Source organism: Leucoraja erinacea, chromosome 1 (genome assembly GCF_028641065.1).
Source record: "Leucoraja erinacea ecotype New England chromosome 1, Leri_hhj_1, whole genome shotgun sequence".
Taxonomy (NCBI): Eukaryota; Metazoa; Chordata; class Chondrichthyes; order Rajiformes; family Rajidae; genus Leucoraja; species Leucoraja erinaceus.
Window position 1 is genome coordinate 86,714,737 of NC_073377.1, and position 14,336 is coordinate 86,729,072.

The following is a 14,336-nucleotide window of genomic DNA, read 5'->3' on the forward strand; positions in this document are numbered from 1 at the left end:
TAAGAACATTTCCAAGAGGTTTTATAATTCGACAGCCAAAACAGATGATTTCTGTTTAAAATCCACATTGAAGTGGGTTCCAGCCAAGACAGTATATTAATAAGGAACAGCGTTGAAATAATCCTATTACCTGAGCAGCGGAACTTCTTGCTCTTGATCTGCCCGATCCTCTTGTTTGCCAGGCGGCGAGGACTAGTGCAGCGAGCACCACTCGTTTCAATGGGATTGGCGTGGAGATAATCCGCAAGCCATTTCAGATGGCAATCACAAATAAATGGGTTCTGAGCCAAATGCCTTTTATAAGGAGCAAGCAAAAAGTACAAAGAAACATTACCATGCTTACCATAGGAACATAAAATAATCTAACAGCTTTTCAAAACGAGCAGCACACCAGCTCTGACTAATGATTCCAATTGTTGGTTACAGCTGTAATGCATTTTACTGGGATTTAATACATTAAGAATTTACAATGTATGACTTAGCATTCGATACACTGGCTGTTAGTCCTGTATCACCTTCAAAACTGCTTATTACCTGAATAAATGAGACATGGCAGAACTGCAGCCCTTTCTACTGAATTATTTAAAGCAAATTGTAGCTGTGATGCCCAACATTGCTTTCATTTCCAGAGATTTAAAACTGCCATTGTTCAGGTATTGTTAACTGGAAATCTCTGGAAATCCAAACCTCAAGCAATGCCCTGGCACTGTGCAGTAAATTGTTTCTTGGCGAAGGTTGAAGCAACAATGGTGAATAAAATACTGTTATTAGGGTTTTGTAATGGGAAGTTAGGACAGGCCTGGCTGGATCAGTCACTTCCTTGGTATCAGGATATAGGGACATAATAGTCTGCCTGGAAAAGATCCTGGAACGGTAGGACTATGTTGGAAATTGGACATCATGCAGAAGTCAATGACCTAAGAATATGAATGACGTGACACAAAATGTATTAAAGAACAGAATAGTAATTTAAGATTCATGCTTATCCCAGATCAGATCAGCAAATGAAAAATAAAGTCTTAAAACAGGTATTGCTGATGAGAGAACCAGCAGAAATAATTAAGAAGACAGCGGGCATTTGTGCTACAAGGAAGTACAACAGTCATTGGGGCACTAACAATGGAAAGAGGCAAATCAAATGTATCCTACTAAGGATACAGATAAATTGGACCTAAGAGCACTGTCCTATATCAATAACATGTCCAGAGGTGATAGATGGAAAGGAAGAAAATGCAGATGCTGGTTTAGACTGAAGATAAACATAAAAAGCTGGAATAACTTTTATCACCTAGCCCACAGCCAACAATGGGTCACTGTGGACCCCACCTTTCCTTGATCACTGTTACTTTTTGATTATCTTTCATTTGTTTGTTCTATATCTCTCTATATCAACATTTCTATCTCTCGTTTCCCTTTCCTCTGACTCTCAATCTGAAGAAGAATCTCGACCTGAACCATCACCCATTCCTTTTTTCCAGAGATGCTGTCTGACATGCTGAGTTAATCCAGCTTTTTGTGTCTAACTTCAGTATACATGCAACCTTAGGCAGGCAAAGGTGAACACACAATTAAGAGGACGGCTGCCATTCCTGCAACATAAACTTGAATAGAGGCTGAGGAGAGTGTCAGGGGTAATGGGGTTGAAAGAGAAAGATAGATCAGCCATGATTGAATGGTGGAGTAGACTTGATGGGCCAAATGGCCTTATTCTGCTCCAATCACTTATGAGCTTATGAACCATTGTCACATGCCTCGGACCAGAGCATATTCAAGGAGACGGTATGGAGAAAAACGAGGAATACATACAAGAAGGGATGGAGAAAAATGTTTTTTTCTGAGTGAACAAAATTATGTTTCTTCAACTCATGCATTCTTTTCACATGATAGAAGTTTTGCAATCCACTGAGAAAAGCCAGGAATACATACAATGTCTGGATAGCACGCAGAGGAGCGAAAGTGCCTTTGGCGATGGTCTGTAGCTTGTTGTCATACAAGGAGAGGAGGTTCAGATTATGGAGATCCTGAAAAGCATCCACTCGGAGACAGTTAATCTTATTGGCATTCAGCAAGCTGTCAAAAACAGAAATGACATTATGTTAAATGCGTTAACGCCCTCTGTTTAAAAGAGCAACAATTCTATTTGCAACAAGATGCACCACACCTGGTCACAAAAGGCTTCAAACAGCTGGAAGACAGTTAGTTTCCACACCTGCAAGTGCTTTTACAAAATAGTTGAACTTTTATTTCTTGTTACTACAGTCTTGATATTTGATATCTGACATCTGACTTTGCTCCGACTTAATTGGCATTTTGCTCTTAAATGCCAGCTGTTGCATATGGACCACAATGCTGATCATAAAAAAGGGAGGGAGATAAAAATCCCATTTCACCGCACAGTAGATTTTGTCTACAAAACAGGTGATACCAATTCAACAGGTCATTCACTGCCTTTTCCAATTATTTGAATAGAATGTAATCTGGATGTGGTGTAAACTAGGGCTATTAAATTTCCTTTAATAGACAATAGACACAAAACGCTGGAGTAACTCAGCAGGTCAGGCAGCATCTTTGGAAAAATGGAATAGGTGACGTTTCGCAGTTGAACCCTTCTTAGGACTGAAACTCAAATTTGCTTCATCCATTTTACACAGTTGCAAATATTAACATCCTACTGCCATTGATTTGGATTGAGGAATTTCAGGTACAGTCACGGTTACAAAGATTGTTATTTTCTCATAGATATGTTGATTTAAAATGTATGCTATATTATGTGATAAACTGAATCATTATCCATAGTTATTGCTAGACTGGCCAATGGATCCAGGTACAAGGGTTCTCAGAGCCGAGTGCACCTCTAACAGTGTTGCTAAAATATATTCCAATATTTCATTGAGCATGAACAAATAACATGGTCTATTTACTGAAGAAGTAGATAATTGTTTTAAAAGATTAGGGAATTGAGAGCTATGGGGAACTAGCACAGAGGTGGGCGGCACAGCGGTGCAGCGATAGGAGTTGCTGCCTTAGAACGCCAGAGACCTGGGTTTGATCCTGACTACAGGTGTTGTCTGTATGTTCTCCCAGTAACCGTGTGTGTTTTCTCCGGGTGCTCCGGTTTCCACATGTGTTACCACATTCCAAAGATGTACAGGTTTGTAGGTTAATTGGGTTTGGTTAAAAAAATGTCCCTAGTGTGTAGGATAGTGCTAGTTAATGGGGATCACTGATGTGCACGGACCCGGTGGGTTGAAGGGCCTGTTTCCACGCTGTATCCCTAAACTAAACTAAAAAGGTGGAGATGAGACCTGGCACAGAGCAGCCATGATCATATTGAATGAAGGGGCAGGCTGCAGGGCTGAGGAGTCCACCAACTCCTTTTTTCCTAATGTCCATCCAAAGACTTTGCAAAAGAGGCATTCTCTTGATCTGAATTGTACAAAAGGAAATGGTACTTATGCAGCAAATTAATAGAAGGAACTGATAAGATTTGCAAAAAGGGTTCTGCTGTGTTATCTTTCAAAAGTAAGTTTATCGGAAGTTCCAATGGCAAACTTGCTGTAAGAATGCAAACACTGCACTAATCTGCTCTACAGTTCAGTGCTGCTGCAAGCCCTATTGCTATCCTCTTGTTTGTTCTCTTACAGTGCCCTGGAATCAGTCAGAGTTAAAGGCATGGAAATGGGCTCTTCTGCTCAATTTATCTATGCCGACCAAAATCTCTTCCGGAGAGTCTAATTTTCCAGCAAACTTAGTCTAATTTGACCCATATCCCTCTCCACCGTTCCTGTTTGTGTACCTGTCCAAACATCTTAAATTGTTGGTCTCAAGATTTTTTTACTCCGGCTGATGAACAAGTGTTTAAATTAAGATTTTGCATTAGATATAGCTTAATGATTTAAGGCTATGAAACAATAAAGTATGAACAAGCAAGGCATTAAGGGATATATGATTAATGCAGGCACGTGGGATTAGGCATGATAGTCGGCTTTGCTGTATGACCAGAATGTATTTAATGAGGGGATAATGACCAATGCAAGTGTAAACTCGACAAATAATTAATTGAACAATGCTATTTATTTATGGGTTAACTTCCATATGTGGCTCCCAGAAATGATAGTTACTTTAAAGAATTCTCGGGCTCAGGATCTCACTGCAAATTTCTATGCCCGCATCAAACAATGCTGCCATATCAAGAAGTCAAATATCCTCCAGCACAAACCAGAGTTTATTTCCACCTCTGCCACCACCCCCCCCCCCCCCCCCCCCCCCCCCCCCCCCCCCTGCATCCTATTCTCTGCAAGAAGCAAGATTACTGTCTACGGAATACAAATTAATGACTTCTGTGGAATATTAACCTTTCCTCAATTAAGGGCATGAAATCATTTATTTTTTGAAGCACTTTCTGAAAGGCTGTGCTCTTATTCATAAGTTCAAGGCAACACAAGCTGGCTGTATAATGTCTGATGACCACATCATTACAAGAAACCTATCCTTTGCTGAACTTCATCCTCTCTATTACATTTATTTTGTGACAAAGCTTCCACTGATTGAAAACCCGGTGCCAAATATCAGACAAACCATAAATAGTCTGCCTGCATATGGAACATCCCAAGAGAAAGGCTTTGGAAAAATATATTTTAAAAAAAATGTAGTTTATCTATGTTTATCTATGTGGCAAAGTGGATTGAAAGATGATGATCTATCCCTCTGCAGTGGGAAGGATTATCTATGTGTACATGGATGGTAGGAAACGTGCCACCTGAGCATTACATCTGTAATTTTTAAAAAAGCTGGAGGAACTCAGCTGGTGAGGCAGCATCTATAGATAGGTAACCCCAACCACTGAGTTTTTCCAGCTTTTTTGTCTATCTTCAATTTTTCCAGCATCTGCAGTTCTTTCTTAAACATCTGTAATAAATGATTCCAGAGTGAATCTTCAGTACCCAACACTTGTGTCAGAGCAGTTCGTCAACTCCTTGTTTTAAAAAAAAATAATTTAAGACCTGACATACTGGTGAGATAATTTCTTAATTTAATCATTTGAAAGTATTATTAATATTCTAGCCTAAAGTTAATCGTTGCAGATGAACATGCTCCCTTTGTTCATTTCACCAATTTTAAAATAACTTTGAAATGGAATACAGTCATTGCAGAACACTTTAAATGGTTTTTATTTCAGTTTCAATTTAGTTTATTGTCACGTGTACCGCGGTGCAGTGAAAAGCTTTTGTTGCGTGCTAACCAGTTGGTAGAAAGATAAAGCCTGATTACAATCGAGCCATTTACAGTGTAGAGATTTAAGAGTGTGGAGTGATTGTAATATGTGATTGTAGACCAGCTTCTGTGGCGAACACGCAAATAGTCGCTTACATTGGGCACCATTTATTTCTCTCTTCAAAGTCTTTCAATTCACCATGCTGCGATCACAGTACCTCCTTGACATCACCCACTTATTACTGACTAACCCGGCATCTTTCCCCAGCGTTTGTGTCAGAGATTGGTTCACCATCCCACCTATTAGACCAGCCAATTAATCTTGTACTATTGAACTCGAACATATTAAGTTTAACAACTCTGGCTGAAATCTTTGTCTGTCTTCCTGCAAGATATTCATTGAGTAGAGAATGTCCAACTACTTTGCTAGATTAACCATTCCATCTCAGCTTTACAGGCACCTCGCGTTTTATCTGTTTGGTTTTTGTGCTTTTGAAATAACACGCTTGCTCCTTTAATTCCAAGGCTTGATTTACGTGCTCATATTTCTGGAATAATGCATTCAAATTTACTGCTGATTATGCAGTCACATATCTGTTTAATTTACGCACTTTTAAATTACTCGCTGCTTTTCAAGCACGTAATCCCCGCATAAAACACAAGGTGCCTGTAATTCATCTGGTTATAATCACCAGGCTGATTATATGTACTTTTACTGAAAAGACCTACCCTACCAACTACAGGTAACACTATGTGATAAAACACTAAGAGGAAAATGGAATTGATGCACAGATGCCCCTCGAGACATCACAAATCACAGTCATGCATATGGTGCCAATCAAATGACAGCCTTGGCGTAAATTACTTTCAATCCACCAGATGAACAGTTTTTACTGACTCTATTCAGTAGCAGGAGAATGCAGAACGAGTCGCATGTAACAGTGCTGCTGTTCAAAGCTGCAAAATGCACCGCCTGCCCCCTCAAACAAACATTGGCACTGGTGCATCTTCAATCCTGCTGCTTGCTTTGACAGTGTATGATAAACATATCAAATCCTTTCATGCATCGCCGAGCAGAATCTAAGACCTCCAGTGGTGCGAGGGTCAACAGATATGACAGCTTCCACAATGGGATCACCATCTGAGATTGGGAAACAAGATGCCTCAAATTCTCCACGCTTGCTTTGTGTACTGTACTAAACTCCCTGGAAGTAAACGTGCTTTGACCTCTAACCGACATTCTCCACAGGATGTACCCATTACTCTGCTGTATTCTGGAGCAAGCCCACTGAGTCTCTTTGGTTAAAGAGTATAGTTCTGGCTGTCGTATTCCCAAGTTTCTGCTCCTCTGGAGGCAGAACCTAATGGTTTACATTCATAATAATCACCCTATAGGCAATATGTCTGTTCAAGCTTCATTGATTTGTTATGAAACTAAATATCATGTTGGGCCATCATGATGATGTAATTTGTGAATTTACCACCTGTTGGGGAACCAATCTAACTTAGGGTGAAGGCAGTGCCTGAGGTTGGTTTAGGCAGGTAACATCCAGGGATATTATTAACTAGACTAAGTGCGAACCGTTGAGTCCTTGTTACACAGGAGGCTTGGTCCCAAAACGCAATATTCCACCACTCACCCATAGCCTCCAACTGCACAGGCGCAGCTCATTTCCCCTCATCCCTAGTACTCTCTCCCCCTCCTCCACCCTCCCTCTTCTTTCCCCTCTCCTCCTCCCCTCCCCCAATCACTCCCTCACCTCTCCCTCCCCTACTCTCACCGTCACTCCCTCCCTCCATACCTCCTGTCCCTACTCCCCCACCTCTCCCTCTATCACCTCTCCTCCCCCACACTCCTTACTCACCTCCCCAGGATCTCGAGGTTGCCGCTCCTCTCCCTTCTTGTGTGCCCCGGAGGAGCATCAGCTTTCGGCTCGGATTCTCGGCTCAGCCCGGAAGCATCGGCAGCTACTCCCGCGCCGGCGTGTGGGCGGGGTAGGGGGTGGAGAGATCGGAGAAAAGACGGTTGAAGAGCCATGGAGGGGAGGGGAGTATCACGGGGGAGGGGGGCAGGAGCCAACGATGGCGACCAGAGGGGAAGGGGCTGGAGCTGCGGGGCATTTCGATGGCGATGCGATTGGGACTCACAGCGGGTGCTGGACGTTCTGCTCTGCCGGGATCAGACTCTCCACTTTCCGTTTGGCGACATCTCCGCGCCGTGCCAGGCCGTGCCGCTTCCGGCCCCTCCGAAAATTTGTCCTGTTGGAGACCTCCACCAGCCACCCACAGCTCCAGTAAAGACGCGATAGTGCAGGAAGGGGTTGGACCATCCCGGGGAGTGACAGGAGAAGAGACCAATCTGTTCGACGCTCACTGGCAGGAAAGGAGATCGATCTGTGCACGCCCGGTTTTTAAGATGTACTACAGATTGGAGTAAAACACTCGCAGCACAGGAGAACGGTGAGTGAGGTGACGAAAAATTGTAGCGCTATCGCGTAACGTTTTTGTCCAAATTGAAAAAATGCGCAAAAACGCGCAAACTAGAAGCGCACAAGATCAGAGTTTTAGTTATCTATAGATGTGAATTGTGTCCTGCTTTACTTTATGAATCATATTGTAATGTTTCAAGTTAGGTTTCTATTTGTGCCCTGAGATCTTAGATATTGGGTTAGTGATGAGGAGTAGGATCTGTAAACATTCCCAGATTGATGGTGAAGGAAAGTGGACATGACCTTGACTGGGAGGGGATGTGGTGCAGTGGTGCAACTATTAAAGCTGCTGACTCACAGCTCGTCTGATCTCAGGTGCAGTCCGTGTGGACAGACTTTAAAGATAGAGCACAGAAACAAGCCCTTTGGCCCACCGAGTCCACGCCGACCAGCGATCACCCCGTGCACTACCACTATCCTACGCTCTAGGGACAATTTAAACTTTACAGAAGCCAATTAACCTACAAACCTGCACTTCTTTGGAGTGTTGGAGATAACCGGATCACCTGGAGAAAATGCATGTAGTCACAGGGAGAACACACAAACTCCGTACAGACAGCACCTGTAGTCAGGATCGAACCCGGGTCTGTAGCATTGTAAGGCAAGTAGTTCTACCGCAGCGCCACCATGCCGCCTGAGTGGAGTTTGCACATTGTCCCTGTGGTTGAATCCCCCAGATTGGTGGGTTTATTGGTCTCTGTGAACTTTTGCTGCTGTGTACCCGAGTGGTAGAATGTGGGCAGGGGAGATGATGGGAAAGCAGGGGAAGGAAAATAGGATGAATATAAATGGGCACTTGATAGCTGGTGCTGATGAAGGTACTTTGCCTGTGACACTGCAATACTATGAGGTGAAGGCAAGCCAGAGGCGGAGGAAGCTAACACCTCCCCTTTGGAGCCTCTCGGAGAAATCATATTCAAACAACCTTCACGACAGCTGATGGTAAAATTATTTTACTCACATTTTAGGTCCTTTACCGGATGTACTTCAGTGAACTTTCGCTGGTGATTCAGTGAGTGAATCTGCCTGGCATTGATACTGTGGTCCTATCCATGGCATTTCACCCTCTGCATGGACATACTGCATGGAAACAGGCCCCTTGGCCCAAATTGTCCATGCCAACCAAGGAGCCCCATCTACACTAGACCCACCTGCCTGCAGTTTGGCCCATATCCCTCTAAACCTTTCCTATCCATGTACCTGGATGGAAATGTATTTTAAATGCTGTTACTGTACTAGCCTACCATACTATGTAGTACCTGGTGGGCATTACTGTATATACCCACCATTTTATGTTTGCATGTCCGATGACCTTGCTTTCCGAGAGCAACACTTATCTAAACATGACTAAATCATGGGGCTCAGAATTATCCTCTGATGTGCCTGAACAAGAAAAATAATTGGGAGGTATTGTTGACCTTTGCACAGTGCTTCATGGACACAGATATAAACGTACTGCCCTGATTTTAACTTTGAACACGCTTTTCCACCTGCTCTATTCCAACTAACAAGGAGACTTAAATGCAGTATTTTACCCATTGTAGTACAAGCTGAGTATCTGTAGGTGTACAAGAGGAGTCAATATCAACATTTCCACCTGAGATTGTTCTGCATAGAAACGATCAAACTCAAGCTATGTTCTATATGACAAGTGAGATGCCCAGCTGTTCTGACTATCCCACCTGTTTATCTCCAATAATGACATGTCTTTTAATGAAATTGTGATCTGATAACATGATTACAATGCCATCTCCACTGCAGAAGCTGGAAAACAATTGATGAGAGCATCCATACCAACTCATGATTGCAAAACACAAGTGTAAAACTCTGTTGAACTTAAAATGACAACCGATGCACATGTCTAAATGTTAACCCCGGGTGAGAATAAGATCAATGGAATGGTGTGCCCCATAACAGTGGCAACAGAGTGGTTTTGTTCAATTTTAGCTGCCATGCTCTTTAGAGATGCTACGTGACCAGCTGAGTTAGTCCAGCACTTGTTTTTCGCTCAGGATTCCAGCATTTGCAGTTCCTTTTGCCTACTTGTATTTTTTCTCTATCTCAGGCTGGTCCACAGGTGCAGGTCAAATGTACTTACAGCAACTGCAGAGAGAAGAGGCCCTCAAAGAGGCCCTTTGGCAGCTCTGTGATTTTGTTTCCATAGAGCACGCTGTAAAGAAAGCACATGTGTCAGTCAAAAACTGTAAAGAAACAAAGACATTCACAATCAACTAAATTTCTGAGCTTGCAAATTACTTTGTGGATGCTTTTTCTCCAGAGTATTTGGGCTTGGTGTGTAAGATTGAAATAGGAATTATTCTAACATCAAAATTATTTTATTACGGTATGGTGGCGTAGCGGCAGAGCTGCTGCCGTACAGTGATAGAGTCCCGGCTCCGACAACGGGTGCTTGTTTGTACGGAGTTTGTACGTTCTTCCCATGATTGCATGGCTTCTCTCCGAGGTCTTCAGTTTCCTTCCACACTCTAAAGGCTTACAGGTTTGTAGGTTAATTGGCTTGGTGTAAGTGTAAATTGGTGTGTGTGTGTGTGTGTGTGTGTGTGTGTGTGTGTTAATGTGCAGGAATCATTGGTCGGTGGGCCAAAGGGCCTATTTCCACACTGTATCTCTAAACTATACATTTAAAATATATATGTTCTGAGCTTAAGGGGCCTCACTGGCAAGGCTAACAGTTAAGGTTGACGGCTTGATCCACTGAAAAACACTGGGGACTCGTCTCTCTAAATCAACACATTCTATGTTCTTAATGATGCTCTCATAGATCTGGGATGCCTGCTCTGCTGGTGTGAAGGTGAAGTCACAGATTGCTGGGGCATGGTAAGAATGACGCTTCTTTGCTAAAGTGAATGTTGTAACTAATAATGACAAAAGTTTCTTGCTGCATTGAAGAAAAGAACGAAGTCAAAGTTAAGGAAAAATCTGTGTGAAAATGTCAACTGGACTGAATACCATGAAAGATGCTGTAACTAAAATGTCTCCGACGCATTGTCCAAAGTGCAGACTTATCTGATGAAGTCTCTAAAAAACTGAAACTTGCACTTGCCATTGGCAGAACAGTGCAAGTCATACATAAAAAGGGTTCAAAGGAGTGTGGGATAGTGATGATAGCAGTGAAACTTGCCAACTTTCTGTAAGCGTTCAAGGTACTGCACTGAAATGGGAGCAGTTACCAGTTGCGTATGGCACAGGGAGCCTGTTATTAATAATTATAGCATTGTGTGCACTGTGCCTAACTGTGAACTTGCACTGAAGTTTAGAACAGTTTTGATCTGTTATACTTTTACATTTTAAGCTCCGGTTTCAGATTGTTTCACACATCTCATTCAGCTTCATGCAAAGGCTATTTGCATTTGATAATATTAGGGGCTTGAATTTGCAGGTGGATGTCCAAAACTATCCACGTATCTCTGAACAGGCAAGCTCAAAGTTGATCTGAGCACCTTGCAGTTGTTTCAATCACTGCAGTCCAATGCATGGCTTTTCAAGGAACCCAGAATGGGAGCTGGAAGTGCGGGCAGTCCCAAAGTGCCTACTCAGGAAAACCTGCCTGAATGACTTCACAGTGGCATCAAAGGTAGTCAAATAGGCTTTCCGCACATTGGTCTTCAGCAGTCAGAGTACAGAGTACAGAAGTTGGGAGGTCATAGTGCAGTTATACAGGATGTTGGCGAGGCCACATTCAGAGTATTGTGTTCAGTTTTGGCCACCTCGATATAGGAAAGATGTTGTCAAGCTGGAAAGGATGCAGAGAAGATTTACAAGAATGTTGCCAGGACTCGAGGGACTGAACTATAGGGAGAGGTCGAGCAGGCTAGGACTTTACTACTTGGAGCACAGGAAAATGAGGAGCGATTTATAGAGGTGTAAAATATGTTGAGAGGAATCGGTTGGGTAAATGTACAGACATTTGCCCAGAGTGGGGAAATTGCGAACCAGAAGACATGGGTTTAAGGTGGAGGGGGAACTATTTAATAGAAGCCTGAGGGATATTTCTCTACACAAAGCATGGTGGCTCTTGCAATGAGCTGCAGGAGAAAATAATTGAGGCAGGTACTATCACAACATTAAAGGAATATTTGGACAAGTATTATGGATAGGACAGGTTTGGAGAGATATGGGCCAAATGCAGGCAGGTGTGGCCAGTGTAGTTTAGTTCAGTTTAGAGATACAGCATGGAAACCGGCCCTTTGGCCCTCCGAGTCTGCACTGACCAGCGATTCCCGCACATTACCACTTCCCGGCATACACCAGGGACAATTTACAAGAAGGAACTGCAGATGTTGGAAAATCATTGTCTCTGCCTGTTCGTGCCCTACCAAACTTATTTCCACATACCTCGACTCCATCCTATCCCCCCCTGGTTAAATCCCTCCCGACCTATGTTCAAGGCACCTCAGACACTCTCCGTCGTCTCCGGGCATTCCATTCTCTAGGCCCCCATCCCCTCATCTTCACCATGGACGTCCAGTCACTCTGCACCTCTATCCCCCACCAGGATGGTCTCAAAGTCCTCCGGTTCTTCCTCGACCGGAGAACCAACCAATATCCGTCCACTGATACTCTCCTCCGCCTAGCGGAGTTGGTCCTTACCCTCAATAACTTTTCGTTTGACTCCTCCCATTTCTTCCAAACACAAGGCGTAGCTATGGGCACGTGCATGGGCCCCAGCTATGCCTGCCTCTTTGTAGGGTACATCGGACAATCCTTGTTCGAGACGTACCAGGGCCCCATCCCTGACCTCTACCTCCGCTACATCGACGATTGCATTGGTGCTACCTCCTGCACCCATACACAACTCACTACCTTCATCAACTTCGCCACTAACTTCCATCTGGCACTTAAATACACCTGGACCACTTCCGACACTTCCCTACCATTTCTTGACCTCACTATCTCCATCACAGGTGATAGATTTTTGACCAACATCCACTATAAACCCACTGACGCCCATGGCTATCTAGACTACACTTCTTCCCACCCTGCTTCCTGTAAGGATTCAATCCCCTACTTACAATTCCTCCGTCTACGCCGCATCTGCTCCCAGGATGAGGTGTTCCACACCAGGGCATGGGAAATGTCCTCATTCTTCAGGGAATGGGGGTTCCTCTCCCCTACCATAAATGAGGCTCGCACCAGGGTCTCTTCCATACCCCGCAACACTGCTCTCTCTCCCCATCCCCCCACTCGGAAGTAGGGCAGAGTCCCCCTAGTCCTCACCTTCCACCCCATTAGCCGTGACATACACCAAATAACCCTCCATCATTTTTGCCACCTCCAATGTGACCCCACCACTCGCCACATCTTCCCATCTCCCCCCCTGTTTGCTTTCCGCAAAGAACGCTCCCTCCGTAACTCCCGGGTCAATGCTACCCTTCCCACCCGCACCAGCCCCTCCCCGGGCACTTTCCCTTGCAACCGCAAGAGATGCTACACGTGTCGCATTATTTCCCCCCTCGACTCCATTCAAGGACCCAAGCGGGCATTCCAGGTGCGACAGAGGTTCACCTGCATCTCCTCCAACCTCATTTATTGCATCTGCTGCTCTAGATGTCAGCTGATCTACATCGGTGAGACCAAGCGTAGGCTTGGCGATTGTTTCGCCGAACACCTCCGCTTGGTCTGCATTAACCAATCTGATCTCCCTGTGGCTCAGCACTTCAACTCCGCCTCCCATTCCGAATGGCCTGAATTTTGACTTCTCCAATTTCCGGTAGCCCTTGCTGTCTCCTCCCCTTCTCGGCTCTCCCTCAGCCCTCTGGCTCCGCCTCTTCCTTTATTCCTCCCGCTCCCCTCCTCCACCCTCACATCAGTCTGAAGAAGGGTTTCGACCCGAAACGTTGCCTATTTCCTTTGCTCCATGGATGGTGCCCAACCCGCTGAGTTTCTCCAGCAATTTTGTCTACCAGGGACAATTTACACTCTACCAAGCCAATTAACCTACAAACCTGCGATTCGTTGGTGAGGAAGGAAAACGAAGATCTCGGAGAAAAGCCATGTGGTCATGGAGAGAACATACAAACTCCGTACACACAGCATCCGTAGTGGGGATCAAACCCGGGTCTCTAGTGCTGCAAACGTGTAAAGCAGTAACTCTACTGCTGCGCCACTGTGCCGCCCTTGTAGATGGGGCATGTCGGTTGGTGTGGACAAGATGGGCCGAAGGGATAGATAGGGTGGTCAAAAAGGCTTTTGGCACATTAGCCTTCATCAGTCAGAGTACTGAGTATAGAGGTTGGGAGGTTATGTTGCAATTTAGTTTAGAGATGCAGCGTGGAAAACTGGCCCTTTGGCCCTCTAACCAGCGATTCCTGGACATTAACAGTACCCTGCTTCAAGAAGGCAGCTAATATGTTCAAAGGCACACATCATCCTGGCCACTGTCATTTTGCTACTAGCAATGGGAAGGTGCCACAGGAGACTGAGAACTGTTACCTCCAGCTTTAAGAGCAACTTCCTTCCCGCAAACATCAAGCTCTTGAACCACCCTGCACAACCCTCATCACAACCCTGCTCAGTATTGAACCACTATGGATTTTGCATGACATTTGGCTTGCACTGATTTACTTAGAATAACTGATATTTTATTGTTTGTTTATTTTTTATCTCGTTATG

At 44.3% G+C, this 14,336-nt stretch overlaps 1 protein-coding gene across 1 annotated transcript in view; it reads right to left on the reverse strand.

Annotated features, from left to right (window-relative positions):
- slit2 (slit homolog 2 (Drosophila)) overlaps positions 1–14,336 on the reverse strand; it is a 413,897-nt gene that overhangs the window by 113,955 nt on the left and 285,606 nt on the right. The window contains 3 exon segments of the mRNA XM_055638334.1: positions 131–294; positions 1,927–2,070; positions 9,802–9,873. Of these exon segments, the coding sequence (XP_055494309.1) occupies positions 131–294; positions 1,927–2,070; positions 9,802–9,873 (380 nt within the window).